The 22,479-nt window shown below is 34.5% G+C and overlaps 3 protein-coding genes across 3 annotated transcripts; 1 reads left to right on the forward strand and 2 right to left on the reverse strand.

Annotated features, from left to right (window-relative positions):
• Window positions 1-1,721: 1,721 nt before the first annotated feature.
• On the reverse strand, window positions 1,722-2,574 carry LOC137713915 (disease resistance response protein 206-like). The gene has a single exon (XM_068453270.1). The coding sequence runs from the start codon at window positions 2,541-2,543 to the stop codon at window positions 1,962-1,964; it is 582 nt and encodes a 193-aa protein (XP_068309371.1). The 5' UTR covers window positions 2,544-2,574; the 3' UTR covers window positions 1,722-1,961.
• Window positions 2,575-11,763: 9,189 nt separating this feature from the next.
• LOC137712254 (uncharacterized) lies at window positions 11,764-15,718 on the forward strand. Its single transcript, XM_068451361.1, has 3 exons — window positions 11,764-11,907; window positions 12,157-12,893; window positions 15,595-15,718. The coding sequence occupies exons 1-3, from the start codon at window positions 11,764-11,766 to the stop codon at window positions 15,716-15,718; spliced, it is 1,005 nt and encodes a 334-aa protein (XP_068307462.1).
• A 4,372-nt stretch (window positions 15,719-20,090) lies between these two features.
• Window positions 20,091-21,456, reverse strand: LOC137712255 (uncharacterized). Its single transcript, XM_068451363.1, has 2 exons — window positions 21,024-21,456; window positions 20,091-20,689 (listed from the first exon to the last, which is right to left on the reverse strand). The coding sequence occupies exons 1-2, from the start codon at window positions 21,454-21,456 to the stop codon at window positions 20,091-20,093; spliced, it is 1,032 nt and encodes a 343-aa protein (XP_068307464.1).
• Between the last annotated feature and the right edge of the window lie 1,023 nt (window positions 21,457-22,479).

The following is a 22,479-nucleotide window of genomic DNA, read 5'->3' on the forward strand; positions in this document are numbered from 1 at the left end:
GGGATTTTGTATTTGGTTGGAATTGCGATCTCTAATCTGTGCACAATCCCCATAGAAGGTGATTAATTTTTTTTCTTTTCAAAAAAAGGATGAGCTGGTGGCATCGTCATGATAGTACATCATTTTCGGAGATCGAGAAGACTCACAGAGGCATTTCAACCTCCTCTTAACCACCATCGTATGATTCGTCAGCGTCAGGAATTGAATCCAAAATGTGCCGTGTGGAATACATGTCTGTAATTCATCTCCGAGCACTGCACCACCTCTTGATGGTTGTAGAAGGCGATTAATTGAATTCAAACTTCTTACGGATGGTGTGAAACTGGTCGGTTTTGGTGCCCTCCTAAGGCGCTCAGAATTTAGTTTTCGACAAAAAAAATAAAAAAATAAAAAAGGCACTCAGAATTTTGGCTTATGTTATGCACTTGACGAACCTCTTTGTCAAAATGAAACATCATGATGGTATTAAGTCTTGCTAACAAGGCACCTCCAGAATAAACTAATATTACTTTCGTTTAGTTATGTAGTCCCAGCTTTGTAAAGAGTGAAGGTTTCAGAGTCCAGTCCTGTCTGCAATCACCTGCTCTTCTACCAACTCATTGGTTGGCTGTGTCCGTATGCACTTTATGTCAAGAATAATAAAAGTATTACAACTACAGGCAACAAACTACTCACAATAACGAACACATTAACCAGCTTCGATCATAGACAATCACCCTTCACTCAGATTTGGCATAAGCCTTTGAAATGGTGACTTACCTTCTCTTTGTTCCTTTCTTAGGGCTGGTTTGGTATTGCTGTGCTTTGAAAAAAAGCTGCTTCTGCTGTGCTGTGAGAATAAGCAGCTGTGAAATAAAGCAGCAGAGTGTTTGGTAAACTTTTTTGTAAAAGTGCTTTTGAAAGAAAAAAAAAGCAGTATTAGAGTGTTTGGTAAACTTTTATGTAAAACAGATGTGAAAAAAAAGCCGGTTTTTCAAAGCTGGGTTTTGTAGCTTCTTGTTTTTGGCTTTTTTTTCATCCAAAACTGTGAAAAAAAGCTAAAGCTGAGTGTTTACCAAACACAAAAACAGCTCCCAGCTTTTTTTGATAGCAGCTTTTTTCAGAATCACCTCAGTACCAAACCAGGTCTTACTCTCTCCTTATAGCCTTGTTATTCCTTTCTCACTCTCTTTGTTCCTCTCTGTTGCATGATAATTCTCTTTTAGACATTGACTCTCAACAATTTCAGAAAATTTCCAAAATATTATCACAGCTTCTAGAAAATTTTGATACATTAAGAGCTCATACCTAGCCATGTATCGAAGATGTTAACTTGCCTTAACCAAAATAGAAAAATTATGTAGTGTAAAAAGTATTCATTGGAAACACCTTAACCAAAATAGAATAATAGATTTCAATTTATAATAAATTGTTGAATTTGTTCATATTGAATACGAATTCGAACCAAAAACATAAAATTATAGATAAAAATTGTACTTAATCATGAAGCCAAATGAATTCTATTTCTTTCTTGGATGGATACAAAACATCACTTTTTAGACATTGACACTCAACAATTTCAGAAAATTAATTTCCAAAATATTAACACAACTTTTTGAAAATTTCGATACATTAAGAACTCATATGTATCTAGCCATGTGTCAAAGATACTAATTTGCCTTAACCAAAATAGAAAAATTCTGTAGTGTAAATAGTAGTCACTAGAAACACCTTAACCAAAATAGATTAATAGATTTCAATTTATAACAAATTGTTGAATTCATCCATATTGGCTACGAATTCGAACCAAAAATATAAATTTGTAGATAAAAGTTGTACTTAATCACGAAACCAAATGAATTATATTTCTTGCTTGGATGGATACAAAACATCACTATTTTGACAAACACAACTTGGATCAAGACCAAACGAACGAAAATGAAAATATGCCATGCCATGCATGCAAAATAGCTACAAAAAATTTACCAACACTCATACAACTTAATGTCAACTCGGAGACGAAAGTAAACTTCACCCTCAAATGCATCAGTCATCAAAGTAGCAATCCCTCTAGCCATGAAGAAATCACCTGTCCCGCCAATGACCGATATGTCCCTAGTCTTGTTCATCAATGGGTCAGCCCCTGCAAAATTGATGCTCCCTTTGTGTTGGGTGGAGTTGAATACAAAGGAAAAGCCAAGCCATGCAGTGAAGATTTCCTTCTTGTCGTAAATGTAGAAGCCTTGGGCACGACCAACTGGGGTTGAGTGCAAATTGTTGTCCAGAGTTATTGGGTCATCAAACACAACTAGGTCACCAAAATGGTTTTGTCCTGCCAAAATGGTCTTGTTGCCCCAAGCCGGTGAACCTACAATGGTTGCAGTGGCGTTTTTCGAATTTTTTCCGTTGTAGATAATGTCGTGGAAGTAGAAAACTAGGTGTCTGCAAGGGTGGTGAGGAGGAGGACGAGGCTTCAAACTGGGTTTCAAGGTCGGGGAAGCCAATGTTCCATAGAGAAGGAAGAAGAGGAAGAGAGCTGAAACTAGGCTCGTTTTTGGTTCCATTTTTGAGAGCAATGAGAAGCATGCAAGTGGATTTTTGTGATTTGAGGAATGAATTGAGTTGGCATTCTCCAATCATATTTTATAGGAGTTTGGAAATGTTAATTAATTGATGATTTAAACAAAGTATTAGGAAAAGCTTGGCTTGAAAGACATTCTAGCTATCTATTGCTATGATATTTTACTATTTAAACTTGATAGCTTCAGTTCTACGATTGTCATCATCATTGGTGCACAGCTTGGGTTTTGGGACCAGTGGGATTCAGTTGCAAAAAGGTTATTCAACCCGTGCATTAAGGGACGGTGCAATGTGCTGTCACCAAAAGCTTTCAATTAAGTGTTAGTCTACGTTACTATTTTTTTTTTCTTTTAAAAATAAAAGTATCGATATCTTTTCGTTTGAACAATGTTTTACAACCACATCCATATATGCATAACAATTTCTCTTAGACATGTAATATGTTGTTCATAACATAAACACCAACCTTGTTATAATAATTAATAAAGTCATTATGTGTTATTAACTAATCTTACCATTATTATGGACTGTAAACTTATAGTGTCACTCTGTTTTCTACAATCCACACGGTAAATGTTAATGTCATTTTATAACACCGTTAAATGATAAGGTAGAAAATTAGAAACTAAAGAACAATGATAAATAATTTATGACTTTTATTAATAATTTATTAAAATAAAAGGCCTTCTGTAAATGGGAACCATAGATTTTTTTTATTTTAAAATTTATATTTATAGTACAACAATATATTTTACACTAAGGGGAATGAAAGTTCGGTTAAGCCATACAATTGGTAACCTAATTTGCTATCGAATTCGTTATCTACGAGTTTCGAATCTAAGACCTCTCATTTACAGGTGAAGATGAATACCATCAGACCGTAGTACTGAGTGACATAATTTCACTTTTAACAACTATTTTTTTTTTTGGGAAAATTAGAATGATCTACATTTTTTCTATAGTTGTTTGATTAAACATTCATCCCTTTTAAAGATTTGATTAAGATGCTTTGATCAATTGCCACCTCAATAATTTTATATTTATTTAATTTTCATGTCATTAATTTAAATGCATTTATATAGAGGCATAAGGTAGCTTAGCAACTAATTGCCTATAATATAGGAATTTAATTTCGTCAATCTCCTTCTACGCATTAAATGACATTTTTTTTAATAAAAAAATTAATTAACTAATTCCTCATTACCTTATTATCAGTATTAAAAAAAAAAAAATTCTCTTTCTATTAAAAATGTCTCAATAAAAAGTCTTCAATACATATTTTTTCACGTATAGATATATAAAAAATATACTCAAAACTTATGGTACATTGAACAAAAGTATCGACTTTTGATACGTTTAGATTTCAAATGTACCGAGAAACCAAATGGACCAAAAATTCAAATGTACCATAAAACCAAATGTACCCATTGTTATGTAACCTTTTTGGTACATTTAGATTTCAAATGTACAGGGAAACCAAATGTACCAAAATTTCAGATGTACCATAAAACCAAATGTGCCCGTTGTCAGGTAACCCTTTTGGTACGTTTAGATTCCAAATGTACCAAAAGACCAAATGAACAAAAAAATCACAAATGTACCACCAAACCAAATGTCTCTATCAGATAACCATTTTGGTACATTTACATTCCAAATGTACCGAGAAATACAAAAAATCAAATCCATTATAAAACTAAATGTGTCCATATTATAGGTAACTAGACGCAACTATATAATCAAACAAATCTTTATTATGCGTTGGGTCTTCTAAATAATAAAATCTGACAAATTTTTTTTATAAATATTCTACTATATTCACAAAAAAAAAAAAAAAGTAAAATTATATCAAACAATAAAAAAATGCATAAATATAGGGATAAGAGGAAAGGAAAAAAAAAAGCGAAATGTCCATGAAAAGTCGTGAAAAGCTAAAATTCTAAACTAAATTGAACTTATGTGAAATACTGAAATTAATAATCAAAATTTTAGGAAAATGTTTAATCAAATTTTCAAAATGAGTGTATATTTAGTCTAAAAAATTAAAAAATGAGGCGCCTATATCAAAACGTCCTTTTTTTTTTTTTTTTTTTTTTTTTTAAACAAATGATATTATCTACACTATGGGGTGGATGTGAGTTAAGCCTCATAATGAACTATCAATAATGTGGTTCAAATTCGCCTTTGACGAGAATCAAACCTAAGACCTTTCACTTACAAGTGAAGAAGAATACCACTAAACTGTATTATTAAGTGACTAACTACTATTTTGAATTTTAACTCAGGATAAGAAAAGGACAAGAACCTTAAACATGATTGTAAGATTGTGACCCATTAAAAATTTAAAAGAACACAAGGATTGTAAGATTTGTTGTCTCTCTGCATTTACCAGTACCGGATATGGAGGTTGAAACTAGGCCTGACAATTCCTGACACGACCCGATAACCCGACACGACACGACACGAAATTAACAGGTGTTCGGGTCGACACGATAACGAATCGGGTCGTTATCGGGTAACCCGATAAGCACATGTTAAGATAACGGGTTGATTCGGGTATACACGTGGGTAACACGATACACGATAAGTAGAATATTATTTTTATAATTTTATAACCCTAAAAAAATACTGTAATAATTATATATATTAATTTAACAATTTTATACCCCTAAAAACTATAATATATATATATATATATATATATTAAATTTTGAATTAAATTTTATAAAAACTATAATAATTATTAATTAATATGCATCCATTGATTTGATTCCATAATTGATAATTCCATTCCATTCTCTGCAGTGCGATCATTTTTGAAGAAAAAGGGAGGGAAAATGAAAATGATAAGAAAAGTTGAAAAGGAAACAAAAAAGAGGGGGAATTAGGGAAAGATGGGTAGGCACCATAGGTTGCCGGAGGGAAAAGTGAAAATTATAAGAAAAGTTGAAAAGGAAACAAAAATGAGAGAGAAAAATGAAAATTAATAGAAGTGGTGAGAATTTTTTTTTTTTTTTTTTTTAAGTTATTAACTTTTTATTACACATATAACATATCTCACTATTTTTATAATGACTCACATGATGTACTACTCCGCATACCAATCAATTATACGTACAAAATCAATAGATTTAAATCTACTTAATAAATATATATAGATATATACACACACCATTGAACTTGATGGGATACGAATTCTCCGAAACTAATTTCAACGATCCCAACCGTCAAACTTGTTTGTATATGCTTTGAGATCACATCAACAAAAAATCACAAAAAACAAACATTCAGAGATCAAGTAACGGGACAAAACTTTTCGACGGTTATAAACGAAAAATCACGATTTAACGGTTATTTTAACTCCGATTTTGATGATTTTTTACAGTTACACTCCTTGACCCTATATGAATACAATGAATGAATTCAATCTTCAATTTAAAATATTTACACAAGTGAATACCACAAAATCTTATGTTATACTTAATGAAAGTATAAATAAACTCTAAGTATTAGTCAATCTATCGTTTTGATGGGATACGAATTATCTGAAACTAATTTCAACGATCCCAACCGTCAAACTTGTTTGTATATGCTTCGAGATCACATCAACAAAAACTCACAAAAAACAAACATTCAAAGATCAAGTAACGGGACAAAACTTTTCGACGGTTATAAACGAAAAATCACGATTTAACGGTTATTTTAACTCCGATTTTGATGATTTTTTACAGCTACACTCCTTGACCCTATATGAATACAATGAATGAATTCAATCTTCAATTTAAAATATTTACACAAGTGAATACCACAAAATCTTATGTTATACTTAATGAAAGTATAAATAAACTCTAAGTGTTAGTCAATCTATCGTTTTGATGGGATACGAATTATCTGAAACTAATTTCAACGATCCCAACCGTCAAACTTGTTTGTATATGCTTCGAGATCACATGAGCAAAAAATCACAAAAAAAAAACATTCAGAGATCAAGTAACGGGACAAAGCTTTTCGACGGTTATAAATGAAAAATCACGATTTAACGGTTATTTTAACTCCGATTTTTATGATTTTTTACAACTACACTCCTTGACCCTATATGAATACAATGAATGAATTCGATCTTCAATTTAAAATATTTACACAAGTGGATACCACAAAATCTTATATTATACTTAATTAATATAAATAAACTCTAAGTGTTAGTCAATTTATCGTTTTTATGGGATACAAATTATCTGAAACTAATTTCAACGATCCCAACCGTCAAACTTGTTTGTATATGCTTCGAGATCACATCAGCAAAAAATCACAAAAAACAAACATTCAAAGATCAAGTAACGGGACAAAGTTTTTCGACGGTTATAAATGAAAAATCACAATTTAAAGGTTATTGTAACTCCAATTTTGATGATTTTTTACAACTACACTCATTGACCCTATATGAATACAATGAATGAATTCGATCTTCAATTTAAAATATTTACACAAGTGGATACCACAAAATCTTATATTATACTTAATGAAAGTATAAATAAACTCTAAGTGTTAATCAATCTATCGTTTTGATGGGATACAAATTCTCCGAAACTAATTTCAACGATCCTAACCGTTAAACTTGTTTGTATATGCTTCGAGATCACATCAGCAAAAAATCACAAAAAACAAACATTAAGAGATCAAGTAACAGCACAAAACTTTTCCACGGTTATAAATGAAAAATCACGATTTAACGGTTATTTTAACTCCGATTTTGATAATTTTTTACAGCTACACTCCTTGACTCTATATGAATATCATGAATGAACTCGATCTTCAATTTAAAATATTTACACTAGTGGATACCACAAAATCTTATGTTATATTTAATGAAAGTATAAATAAACTCTAAGTGTTGGTGAATCTATTGTTTTGATAGGATACGCATTCTATGAAACTAGTTTCAACGATCCAACCGTCAAACATGTTTGTATATGCTTTGAGATCGCATACGTCAAAAATTTCAAAAAACAAACATTCAGAGATCAAGTAACGGGACAAAACTTTTCGATAATTATCAACAAAAATTTACGATTTAACGGTTATTTTAACACCGATTTTGATGATTTTTTACAACTACACTCCTTAACCCTATATGAATACAATAAATGAATTTGATCTTCAATTTAAAATATTTACACAAGTGGATACCACAAAATCTTATGTTATATTTAATGAAAGTATAAATAAACGCTAAGTGTTAGTGAATCTATTGTTTTGATAGGATACGCATTCTACAAAACTAGTTTCGACGATCCAACCATCAAACATGTTTGTATATGCTTCGAGATCGCATACGCCAAAAATTTCAAAAAACAAACATTCAGAGACCAAATAACGGGTCAAAAGTTTTCAACGGTTATCAATGAAAAATCACGATTTAATGGTTATTTTAACTCCGATTTTGATGATTTTTTACAGCTACACTCCTTGACCCTATATAATATCATGAATGAACTCGATCTTCAATTTAAAATATTTACACTAGTGGATACCACAAAATCTTATGTTATACTTAATAAAAGTATGAATAAACTTTTAAGTGTTAGTGAATCTATTGTTTTGATAGGATACGCATTCTACAAAACTAGTTTCGACGATCCAACCATCAAACATGTTTGTATATGCTTCGAGATCGCATACGCCAAAAATTTCAAAAAACAAACATTCAGAGATCAAGTAACGGGTCAAAAGTTTTCGACGGTTATCTTTGAAAAATCACGATTTAACGGTTATTTTAACTCTGATTTTGATGATTTCTTACATCCACGCTCCTTGACCCTATGTGAATACAATGAATGAACTCGATCTTCAATTTAAAATATTTACACTGGTGGATACTACAAAATCTTATGTTATACTTAACGAAAGTATGAATAAACTCTTAAGTGTTAGTGAATCTATCATTTTGATGGGATACGCATTCTACGAAATTAATTTTAACGATCCAACCGTCAAACTTGTTTGTATATGCTTTAAGATCGTATATGGTAAAAATCGCAAAAAATAAACATTCAGAGATCAAGTAAAGGGACAAAACCTTTCGACGGTTATCAATGAAAAATCACGATTTAACGGTTATTTTAACTCTGATTTTGATGATTTTTTTACAGCTACACTCATTGACCCTATATGAATACAATAATTGAACTCGATCTTCAATTTAAAATATTTACACAAGTGGATACCACAAAATCTTATGTTATATTTAATGAAAGTATGAATAAACTCTTAAGTGGTAGTGAATCTATTGTTTTGATGGGATACACATTCTATGAAACTAGTTTCAACGATTCAGCTGTCAAACATGTTTGTATATACTTCGAGATTGCATACGCCAAAAATTTCAAAAAACAAACATTCAGAGATCAAGTAATGGGACAAAACTTTTCGACGGTTATCAACGAAAAATCACGATTTAATGGTTATTTTAACTCTAATTTTGATGATTTTTTAGAGTTACAGTCCTTGACTCTATATGAATACAATGAATGAATTCGATCTTCAATTTAAAATATTTACCCTAGTAGATACCACAAAATCTTATGTTATACTTAATGAAAGTATAAATAAACTCCAAGTGTTAGTGAATCTATCGTTTTGATGAGATACGCATTCTATGAAAATAATTTCAATGATACAACCGTCAAACTTGTTTGTATATGCTTCAAGGTGGCATACGCCAAAAATCGCAAAAAATAAACATTCAGAGATGAATTTGATATTCAACTTAAAATATTTACACTAGTGGATACTACAAAATCTTATGTCATGATGATCGAAGAAAATTGAGGATTTTGTAAAATGAATAACATGCAAGCTTTGAGTTCCATTGGCAAGGTTTAAACTTTTGAGAAAGGTTTCACAACCTTTAAAACAAAAACTCTTTCATTTTGCATATCATTGCACATTTAATATTTTGTAATAGATTACTAGTGTATGTATGTTTGTTTATTAGGCTTTTATTTTCAAGTGTAGATGTAGTACTTAAACGATAAATGTGTTTTAATGTTTTGAAGTAATATTTATGTGGCAATGTGTGGTATGTGCAAATTTAAGAAAAAAAAAACATTTTTCTTAACGGGTTATAGTGGGTCATAACGGGTCGGGTCACTTTACCCGTTGGGTAAAGTGACCCGACCTGTTAAGGACCCGTTAAGATAACGGGTGTGACACGACACGACCCGTTAAGATAACAGGTGTTACACGAAAACGACACGAACACGACAGACACGATCCGTTTGCCAGGCCTAGTTGAAACCAACTCCATGCCAACCAACTAGTCACTGCAAAATATAGATTAATCCCACATGTGATGATGAGACTTTCGTTTTGAATTATATCCTAATCCTTTTGAGGACGTAATCCTCATCTTAATTTGCTGTTTCGCTCCAGCTATGTCTAACAACATATCAATCATCTCATCTTTCTCCAAACAATAATTAAGTCCACATGCATATGGTACTGGCCATCAGATCCACCAACCCAAATTAACCTCGGCCTTAATACAGCAGTAGATCTTGATATCTGAGCAAATTCAACATGGGTCTCGCAAGTTTAGGGATCAAAACCAAGTCTCCGAATGGGTCTAAAACCCAGTCCCTAAAGTACACCGCTTGGCCGGAATTGTCAACAAAAACTTAGGCATGTTTATATGCCAAGATGTACTTTAGGAGACAACTCCGGCCAAAATTCTATGGCCAACCGGTATACTTTAAGATTAAAATATTAGAATGCAATAATTCTATGGTATTATATGAAGCACCGGGTACTTTAAGATTAAAATATTTTGTATTTTTATCAAAGATTTAACGATTAATAGATCCGGAGCATAGGGTACATTTAAGCACTGTAAAAAATTTCATCAGAATGATCATAATGTTGGATAATAGAGTCTCATACAGGAGGTATGACAAAATAATATATACATATATATACACACTGATGCATGGACACGGGGGAAGACCAATGTATCCCGTATCTGACATGCAGGGATACAAATACGCGATCGATATGTATCCGAGTCAATAAATACGTAGTTGACTGATGGGATACACGTATCTTCCTGTTGAGATAGAGTATCCTACTTTTTGGATACGTTTCAAACTATAATATGAGGATAATCACACAAAAAAATCAAGATAATTACACTTAATCCGCACAGAATTGTGATAATTGACAGTTGATTGAGATTAGCCGAACCGAAATGATTCTTTGACCAAAAATCGAAACGATTTCGCGTATAAAATTCGGATCTACCTGTTTTTCCTCACTCGAACCTCATAACTGTCATCGGTAACTGCTCCTGTTGTCTCCGTTTGCAAGTGCTGCATCGTATATTATGCATCTGTTGGTGAGAGCTGGTAATTGCGTTTCAAATTCTATGTTTTCCTGAAGCTTGCTTTTTCTTTTTGTTAATAATGTTGATGCTTTTCTGCTCTGATGCCTCAACTTTACTTGTTAGAGCAACTCCACCGTTGGAGCCCTCCTCCCAGGCTATTCACTATTCAATCCACCTGATGAATAGTAACTGTCCTTAATGAATAGTAATCACCTTTTGCATCTCCACCGTTACACTTCAATAGCCTTGACAATAGGTAATAAAATATTAGTATTTATTTATTTATTTATAAAATAATACAAAATAATTTTAATTGTAATTTTGGATAAGATTTTTAATCGTTCTCGTTGCGCCACATGTCATTATCCGAAGTATTATTAAATAATACAAAATAATTTTATTTGTAATTTCGGATAAGATTTTTAATCGTTCTCGTTGCGCCACTTGTCATAAAATCCGAAAAGACAATTATTGGGGATGGATTTCCGATAAGATTTTTAATCGTACTCGTTACGGCACGTGTCATTATCCGAAAATACAATTATTGGTGATGGATTTCTGATAAGATTATTAACCAATCATGTCGCGCCACGTGTCATAATCTGTTTACAATCTTTGAGGATGGATTTTCATCAGATTTTTAACGAATGACGGCATGCCACGTGGCATTATCTACAACCTAATCCTTTTTGAATCCTCCATATAATCCACAATCCATCATCACAAATCTCACACCAATTTTCTCAAGATCTCTATCATTATTCATAGTTTCTGCTTCATTCTTCACAAAAATCTGTATCATTATTCATAGTTTCTGTTTCTTTCTTACAATGTCTTCTTCTTCCTCAAGGATGATGTGGGAACTCGATCAGGAAGAGGAAAAATTGTTTAAGCAATCAGAAGGAATGTTCAATCACCAGGTGGCAAAAAATGAGAGGGAAGAGGATGAGGAGCGTAGAAGGAGAGATGACGAAGTAAGAATGGGCAGAGCCTTACATTCCCGTTGAGTTATCCAAGCTGTGGCTCAGATCTGCAGGCCCAGCCGTTCCGGAAACCTTGATAGAATTAGGCAACGATGAGGTATGGAACTCTTGGACGATTATTTTATCCTTAATAGTGCATTCCCTGATACGTACTTTAGACGTCGTTTTAGAATGGAACGACATTTGTTCAACAAAATCATGATTGCTGTTTGCAACCATGATTCTTACTTTGTGCAAAAGAAGGATGCTTTTGGTGCTATGGGTCTCATTCCCCAGCAAAAAATTACTGCTGCCTTGCGGATACTTGCATATGGAACATCTGTAGACCAAGTGGATGAGATAACGAGAATGGGGAAATCAACCATTCTTGAGTCCTTGATGAGGTTTTGCGGAGCAATCAAATCTATCTACACCGCAGAGTACCTCCGGAAACCTACAAACATGGACTTGGAACGGTTTCTGAAGAAGGTCGAGATGCGTGGTTTTCCTAGGATGATTGGAAACATTGATTGTATGCATTGGACGTGGAAAAACTATCCAAGTGTATGGCAAGGCGCTTATGGGGACACAAAAGGAGCAAAAAATATCATTTTGGAGGCGGTGGCATCTTTTGATACATGGATTTGGCACGCCTTTTTCGGGGTTCCGGGAGCTCAAAATGACATCAACGTCCTTACCCAATTCCCAATGTTCAACGATGTCTTGCAAGGAAAGGCACCAAAAGTCACGTATGAGGTCAATGGACGTATGTACGACGGGCCATACTACCTAGCTGACGACATTTACCCGCGGTGGTCAACAATTATCAAAACAGTGCCATGTCTGCGAAGTGCAAAGGAAAAACACTTTGCAAGCTGTCAAGAGGGGTGCAGGAAGGATGTGGAGCGTTGTTTTGGTATCCTCCAAGCTAGTTGGGCAATCGTCAGGGATGCTGCCAGATTGTTTGATGTAGAGTCACTTCGATCCATCATGGTGACGTGCATCATTCTTCACAACATGATTGTGGAAGATGAGTACGATTATGAGGCCGTTGATGAATATGAGCCAGACACGATGAACAATTCAAGAACACGTATATATTGTGCTCATGACGCCACCGATGAGCCCGTGCAACATGAGCCGTTACAAAGGGATGAACGTTATAATGAAAGGCTCATTCAACGATATACTGCATTTCAAATGCCAGACATGCACAATGCCCGGCAAATTGATTTGATAAAGCACCAGTGGGCATTGAAACAAGTTGAAGATAATTAAGTTCATTTAGTGTGTTTTTTTGAATTTGGTATGTTTATGTTATTTTATTTGGTATGTTTTATTATTTGGTATGTTTATGTAATTTTATTTGGTGTGTTTAATTATTTGGTATGTTTATGTAATTTTTTTAGTGAGTTTTTTTTATTATTCGGTATGCTTATGTAATTTTATTTGGTGTGTTTTTGTCATTTCAATAAATATTCTCTTAGTATGAATAACTTACCAAATTCATTTGAATAAATATTCATTAAATTGGAAACAACATAAAGTACTATATTCAATAAATAATAAATTACAACCCAAAGTGATTGGAAAATTATGGGCTCCGATTACAAAAACTACTCTATTCATCATCACTTAACCAATTTGTGGTGCTAGGATGATCTTCTCTTGTGGTGCTAGGACCATCTTGGCTTGCTCTTGCTTCTCTTGCACGCCTCTTTCGCACCACGTCCGCTTTCTCTGACTTCCAAAAAACTTTAGAATTTGGAGACTTCCCTTCTAAAGGCGTGTTCATAATCTCACGATCTCGTTGAGCCCGTCTTTCTTCTCTAACATGTTCCCTTTCTTGCCTAAGTAGCTCTATTTCTCTCTCATTAGCTTGAAATTCTCTCTCAATAGCTGCAGCTTTTGCGTCATCTCTAGCTTTATTAGCCTCATATTTCGCCATTTCCCTCGTCAAAGTCAATTTACCTTGGCGAGTAAGTTCTTCCATGAACTTTGCATAATCATTCTTGGAAGCACTTCCTTTTCTCTTTGAAGCCTTCTTACCTTGAGGCCTAATTGGATAACGGGTCGAACCCGACGCTTGTTCAGGGAGGGGTGTTTCGGGCACTACTTCTGCATCATCTTCATGAACATGCGAGACATGATTGGGTGTAGAGTGTAGAAGGGTGCTGTTCATGAAAACTTCTGGATCGACAGGCACAACTCTAAATTTAGGACAATCTTTGACAATATTCCAACATTCCCACCGGTTGAATGATTTATTTTTGCTTTTGGTTTTGGCAGCGTACCAAGCTTGTGCTTGAAGTTCCTACACAATGCGGGAGAAGAAATGATTATAATGAAAATAGGTAACAAATAAATAATACAAACAAATAATTATAATGTAAGTAGGTAACAAATAAATAATACAAACAAATAATTATAATGTAAATTTGGGTATAGTACAAACAAATAAATAATATATTGTTACTTGATCCGAGTAATTTTCCCCACTTTGAATATTAGTACTAGCTTGTGCCAAGGCATCTCTCCACATACTAAACGATTGGCTAAGTAATTTCCAACGACTGGACAACGATTCTTTGGTTCTTTTCCCACCAATTTTCTCAAGATAATTGGTATGAATAAGACTCCACATTTCTCGCAACTGCATCTCATTACCCGTAAGCGAACTATGAGTAACTTCAACCCAGCTAGTACACAACGCAACATCTTCAAGAAGCGACCAATTCGTACCTGCATCAGTAGTCATTTTGTTGAAAAAAAATGGATTGAAACTTTGAGAGAAAGAAAGGAATGTGATTGAAAGTAGATGAGAAAATATGAAATTGTGGTGTAAGGTAGATGATAATGAGAAGGTATTTATAGAAAAGTAAAAAGAGTTTTTTTAAAAAAAATTTCAGATTTTTTTTCGAATTTTTCACAATTTTTTTAAATTTTTATTCAACTAATTAATCTCTGCCGTTGGATATAAAAAAATTTGAATTCCAACACTCCAGATTGTGCCACGTGTCACAACGGTAACTTTTCTTAATTTTAAAACTATTTTTTCTTTTATTTATTTATTTATAAAGCATATTAATATCCACCGTTGATCTCAGATCGAATGGTGGATATTAAATAGGACTTTTTTTATTTTTTTTACCGTTGAGATCGAACGGTCTAAGTTAAAGAGCCATTGAGATCGAACGGACCGTGGGAAGCCACGTGACTCCTAACGGTAACTGAAAAAGTTACTGATTTTTCTGATTTTGTGTTGGCGACGCACCCCCACGCACGAGTGGGGTGCACACGCCTGACAGAAAAAAAATATAAAAAGGCTTGATGCCAGGCTGACATCAGCGCTGGCGTCACATCCGCTCGGGCCTCCACCTCCACTCGGGCTCCTTCACGCTGGAGCCGGTTCACAGGGTCTCGGGCCCCTTTTCTCTGGCCTGTCCCCCGAGCACCCACCTACGGTGGAGTTGCTCTTAGAGCCCCCTGTTGCTTTTCTGAAGCCAAACGAAAAGCTTCTTTTGCTTTTCTGTTTGCATATTATAATAATATTATTGTTAATGGTCTAGAATAATTTAGATTATAATATATTTATATATGCTTTTATGTTGCTTTGTTGATCTCTTAGCATAAATTTGACTAGTGACATTTTATGCAACTATTTTAGACATTCTTAGAATTTACATGTTGGTAATTTAGAAAAATGAATCATCCTGATAATCATGCGAATGCTAATGTCAACCTAGTTGAAAATGTTGAAAATGATCATGGTACATTGTGGAAGTATGTCAAAAAGCTCGAAAGAGTGGAAAATGGAAGATGAGGTACTGTGTTTCAATGCAACTATTGTCAAAAGATTTTCAGAGGATCCTACTCTAGGGTCAAGTTTCATTTGTTAAAAATGTCTGGAAATGGGATCGTCTCTTGCAACAAGGTTACTGATGAAGCTCTTGCATAAATGAAAAAGCTAGTTCGAGAATGAGGGACTCTTTCTTTTTATTTTTTAAGTCGTTTGGGTGTTTTTTTAGTTTTTCAAGTTTGAAGACTAATTTAGTTGTTTAGTGAATCATCTTTTTAAATGTTTGAAGTTTATCGAAATAAATTTGAACTTGAATGATATATTTGAATGCTTATTTTATAATATTTAGATATATTTATTTATTTATATTATTTTTAATTGCCGTATCCTTGCCGTATCGTGTCTTCGTTTTTAGAAATTTGACGTATCCCCGTATTGTGTCGTATCGTATCCGTGTATTCGTGTCCGTGTCCATGCATATATAATATATATAGCATACATGTGGGAGGTTCACTTCTAATATCATCGATGTCTTTTGGGATATAAACACACACTTATAATAGTGAGTTAAGCTAGGGACATATCGGTGGGTGAGTCGAAGTGATTTTGGTGTCTTCTTGGTGTTGTCGTGAAGGTGTAACAGTGGTGTCGTGGAGGTGGTCAAGGCATAAGCTGTAAAAGTGGTATTTGCTGGTGAAGTCGCAAGGCAGTCGGCGGAGGGGGAAACTGATTTGGAGGGAGGGAGTACTGAAGGTGAAATGGTGCTTTAGAATTATAGTAAAATGTAAATTAGTGTTTTGGGAAGAGAAGTTTGATTCTGACGGAGCCTTCTCTTCGGAGTCCAAATACCCATCTCCATTTAGGTAATCCAATTCTAAATGATTTAGGAATTCGATTATTGATATTAGGTGGACACCACTTATTTTCTGATTCCAGAAATACTCGTAAAGCTAGAATGCTTTGCGGGGCGTGCAAATCCGTTTCTTTCTGCTCCAATCTCATTTGGTAAACATACCATTATACTCTAAGTGATCACATTCTTCTCATGCCCACCATTCGAGGTTAGTAAATGCAGTGCAATTTTTAGGTCATCTCCAATGATGAACTATATGGTCCGGTTTGACCATTTTATCTCTAAAATCCATCTCCAACGAGTGCCTATATAGAAACCCCATAAAAGATTCCATGACCAATTTCTAAAGCGTTTGCTACGTTTGGCCCGAGTAGTAGAAACGGGCCAACATTGTAAATTATAATGGTGTTTCTGATTCCACCAGTAAAATTTTGAAATCTGAATATTTTTTGAAAAGATTGGAACAGAATTCGGAATATTTTCGAAATTTTGTTATAAGAATAAGTTTGGAACACTTCAAAAAAATATATGGATCGGAAATTCAGAATTTTTTAGAATCTCTAAATTTATTCCAGTTTCCGTTCCAAATTTTCAAAAATATTTAGATTCAAAACTTTTTGGTTCGGATTCGAAAATTTATTGGCAGAATCGGAAACACCGTTCCAACTCGCTACCCTAACTTAGATTATATATATACACTATGTAATCAACTTTTGTATTTATTATTAGTTTTGGATATATTTTGTTAATTATTTTTATATTAAACATATACTTATGTATTAAAAAGAGTAAGCATACTACTATACTACAAAATTAATTGAATCTATACAAAAGCATATATCAAATGTTAAGGAAGAACGAAAAAAAAAAATGTTAAGGAAGAACAATATATTGCATGACAAAAATTTCCAAGATTACTTCGAATCCGAAATTTCCGAATATGCCTAAAATTTAGAACTTAAAATTTCTAATCCGATCCAATTCAATTCCAAATTTTGAAACAAAAATTAAAAACGTTATTTCCGATCTGATCATTCCGAAAAACACTCCTACATGGGCCCTACCACATGAAAAAGTTTTATGGGATGGAAAGGGATCTTCTTCATATCCCTTCCACCAAATCTACCAAATCACCTAATCCCGGCCCTTGAAATTTGATCAAACGGCTAAAGTTATTATAACTTTTAAAGGGGCCCTTCTTTGTAGCCATTAGATTAAATTTCAAAGGTCCAGATTGATTGATTGGATGGAAAGGATCCAGAGAGGATCCCTTTCCTTATGGGATAACTACAAATTATGATTTGGTGCTTAGGTTGCATGTTCGGTAAATTACACAGAACTACCTCAACTATTGGGTCATTAACAGTTTCATACCTCGTCTTTAAAAAGTTTCAATGTCATACCTTATCTTTGAATTTGTGGCAATGTCATACCTCCCATCAGTTGTCTGTTAATTCCTCCGTTAAAATGTTGACGTGGCTTGAGGTGGGAATCATTTTTTATTAATATATATATATATATATATATATATATATAAAATTAAAAAAAAAAAACCCAAAAATCCTAAACCCAGATTCCCATCCCCCTTAAACCATCTTCCCTGTCGGTCCCCTGCCACCCCGCAAAACCTTCCTTCCAAGCCCAGAACCCATCCCCCACCTTTGTCACAACCCCCCATCCCTCTTCTCCCTCCCGAGCCTCCCAACCACCTCCCGAGCCTCAACTGTCTTCACCTCATCTCCCAATCAAAACTTAAAAATAAAAAAAAATAAAAAAAAATCAACAAGTTGTGGTGGTTCGACTTCGACGGGAAGGAAGGGTTGAGTGGGGTGTGACGATCTGGACAATTTGGGTTCATATTTGTTTTTTTTTTTTTTTTTTTTTGAATAGGAAGGGAGGTGAAGAGAGTGGAGGATAGGGAGGTGGGGGAGGGGTTCTGGGATTGGAAGGAAGGTTTGGGGGGCGGGGCCGGGGGGGGGGGGGGGGAAGGGGAATTGACAGGGAAGATGGGAAGGGACTGGGGGGTTTAAGCTGTTGAAGGGAGAATGAAGAGAGGATGTGGGGAAGGGATTGGGGGCGGATGATGTGGTGGCGGGTGGAGATGTTGGCATGGGTGGGGAAGAGGTCGGGGGTTGCAGGGATCTGGGTTGTAGGAAAGGGGAAAGGGAAAAGATCTGGGTTGCAAGGAAGGGGAAGGGTTCGGGAAAGGCGGGTATGGGTTTTTTTTTATTATTTTAATAATTTTTTAATAGAAAATAGGCCCTGTCTGAAGCCACATCAGCATTTAACAGATGAATTAATAGACAATTGACGGGAGGTATGACATTGCAATAAATTCCAAGATAAGATATGGCATTGAAACTTTTTAAAGATGAGGTATGAAACTCAAGGTTCTAAAAAGCGCTAGGCGCTAGTCGGGCAGCAAGCAGGCACCTAGCGCCTAGGAGGATTTAGGTAAATTTATTGTATATCATGTAAATAAGTAGAGATTACATAAAGTACATGTATCCAACAAGCTTACAATTTGAAAGCACATTAACCATGTAATCAATTTGAGTGTTTTTGGATGATAAATGTATCCAATAAGGCAACAAGTATCCATCAAGCTTACAATCAAAATGAATGTTCTTGGATAATACTTGTATGCAATAAGCATCCAACAAACTTCCAATTTAAAAGCACATTTTCATTGAGCATATAACAAACTTACAAATTAAAAGCACATGAAAGTTGTTTTCCTGAGTATCCAACAAACTTATAAATTAAAAGCACATTAAGCATATAATCAAAATGAGTGTTTTTGGATAATACATGTATCCAACAAGTTCACAATTTAAAGTTTAAACACATTACACATAAAATGCAAAATGAAAGGGATTAGGATATAAGATACTTGCAAAGTTTTAAAGTTAGGCCTCAATCTCTTCTTCTCCACATCCTTCCAAGACTCTCTCCATGTCGGACTCAAACTCAATTTCTTCTTCAACATATCCTTCTTCTTCCGTGTCATCATCCAATACAAAATCTTCTTCATGAAGCTCTCTTACTTCAACATTTCTAGAACTCCTCCTAGGCTCTAGGGAACTATCCACCTCTAATTGCTCTCCATCCATTCTTGAACCAAGCTCAGTTTCTTCATCAACACCCTCCACAATCCATCCTTGCGCCATACTAGCTTCACTAGCGAGTAGTATATCCACTTTCTTCTCTTTCTCTCTTTTCTTCTTGTTCATGATCCTTACATTGAATTGGACATAAACCAAATTATTCAACCTTGTAGTACCTAGTCTATTCCTTTTCTTTGTATGTATTCCCTCAAAAGTGCTCCAATTTCTCTCACACCCGGATGAACTTGTAGTCAATCAGAGAATTTTGATAGAAATTCTTTGCAAATTAGGCACACCATTGCCATAAGTAGACCACCATGAAGCTAAAAAAGTACAAAGTACACAATTTGAGTTAGACTAGTAAAGAAAAACAATTAGAACTAGACTAGTAAAGAAAAACAATTATAATTAGACTAGTAAATAATAACAACTAGAATTACTCAATTAGAATCATACACGGATCATAGTTGTCATCATTCTGAATGCATCCAATCTCCATCAAATGTCTTCCAAATCCACCATCTTTTTTCTTGTACTTCAGGATCTCTATATTAATAACTTGGTTTTGGACTTCAAAGTTGTCAGGGAAGAACTTCTCAACACAAGTAAACATGGCATCCATGACTAATGAATCATGTTGAATGCTTGGATCTTTGAAGAAGTAAAAAGGATTCAAGAAGTAGGCCGCCAAATGTAATGGACCATCAAGTTGATCATGAGCTTTTTCATCAATAATTTGTATGATTGGTCTATAATGGGCCTCATTATTTTTCAATGCCTCTTTGATCTCATTCCTCGCTTTTTGTAGCTCCCCGTACAAAAACCTCATTGATGGCTTTTTATCCCCATGCACAAGCCAAAGAACCTTAAACAACGGTTCAAAAACTCTCAAGCAAAGTGAGACCCCATTCCAAAATTGTGCACTCACCATGGTAGCATATGCCACTTTCCCCTTTGTACTCTTGGAATGTTTGCATTGTTCCCATTCATCACTAGCAACTATAATCCTCAAGTCTTTTTTTCTTATCAACCAAGCTTTGCAAAGTTAGGAAAGAAGTTGCAAATCTTATGACTCCGGGCCTCACTATGTCTCTTTTCTTTGTATACTTTCTCAGAAATGCTAATAGTTTATGATGAGCATAAATGAAGATAGTAAAAGCCATTGCCTTTTCAATCACTCCTTTGAACCTAGGTAGGCTACCAATTCCCGGGCCAAATTGACCAACTACTTCCACAAAGTGTTTGAAGCTATCATTATCAATGGCATGAAAAGGAATACCGGCTTCATAGACCCGTCGAGCTAGATATTGATCCACCTGATGTGTTCTTTCCTTCCAAATTGCTTCATGGAGATTTTGTTATCGCTTACTCTTGCTTCCATCATTTGATTTTGAAGAACTGGGATTGATGGAGGATGCAAACCTATCAATAGGGCCAAGAGTTCGCGACCTTTTCCTTGACTCAACAACTTCAATATCTTCATCTTCTTCAATATGTGGAAGTTGAACCTCTTCCATCACTTCCTCATAGTGCATGTTTCTTTCTTTCTTCTTCTTTTTTGCTTCATCTAAGGCGGCTTTACATTTTGCTTTATTGTCATCCGAAGACTTTATGCATCCAGCTACATTTCCCTTGAAATGGGCTATGTGTTGTTTCATTCTATAAATGCCACCACTGAGTACTTTTTTACACAGCTTACATTTCACCTTATCCGAGTTTGAAGGATCCGCCAACACCTCATATTCCCATCCCACATCGTCTGAAGCATGCTTTAATGGATTATCTGATTGGGTGGACGACATTGGATTAGATGCTCGCATGATACAGTGCCCGCCATCTAAAAAAGCAGAAAATTATTTAACTATAAGTACATGAAAAGAAGGCTCCCCATCGAGAAGAATAGAATCATAGAGTTTGTAGAAATTAAATATATTAATCCTACGAGAAACAGAATTAAAACACAACTATCAACAAGTCATTTAGATGTCAATCTTCCTCAAATTAAGGGATTAGACTTAATAGAGAATCCCATGGAAAGAGGAAACATAAAATTTGGTAGCATCAGTCACCCTATATTGTCTAATAGATTGACTTTTACTGATGTAATCCTCATATATTATAAATTTATAAATACACTGCTCAACCACAATGATGCATGGTATGCAACTCATTCAAATCAAATTGGCCGATCTAATCATTCTCTTAACTAAACTATGACTACATAATTGAATAATGTTTACTGCTGATAATCGAAACATATGACTGCACAATTAAACAGTGTTTAATGCAACCACTTAATCCACACACCTAACACCTTGAAGCAAATACTAAATGTAGTCTATTTGTATTAATTTGCTTTGAATCTGATTCATGAATCAGTTCATGGTTCACCATAATATAATGTCTATATTATTAGAATTTATTCCTAGTCCCAGATTACAGAATCTTGCATAAAAAAAATCTGAAAGAACTAATGAGATTTACTTGGGTTGCTAGGCATCTCGATTCCTTGCAGAGACTCAATATTATATATCAAATCATCAATGCAGATTGCAGAGCAACAAATCATCGCAATTAGCATCAAATATCAATTAGATTTTCGAATAAAATATAGGAAATGCTAACTTGCAAGTCTGCAACTGCTGCAAGAGGTGGAGATCGTGGAAATGGCTTAAATGAGAGAGGTGACTGTGGAAATCTGGAGAGGCGAGATGATTCGCCTAGTAAAGAAGGTGAGAGATGATGCCCAGCAAAGGATTCAATCATTCGAGAACAAGACGGCTGAAGAGTCGAAGACGAGGAGATACTGAGATAGATGCAGAAAG

Source organism: Pyrus communis, chromosome 13, assembly GCF_963583255.1.
Source record: "Pyrus communis chromosome 13, drPyrComm1.1, whole genome shotgun sequence".
In the NCBI taxonomy this organism is placed as follows: Eukaryota; Viridiplantae; Streptophyta; class Magnoliopsida; order Rosales; family Rosaceae; genus Pyrus; species Pyrus communis.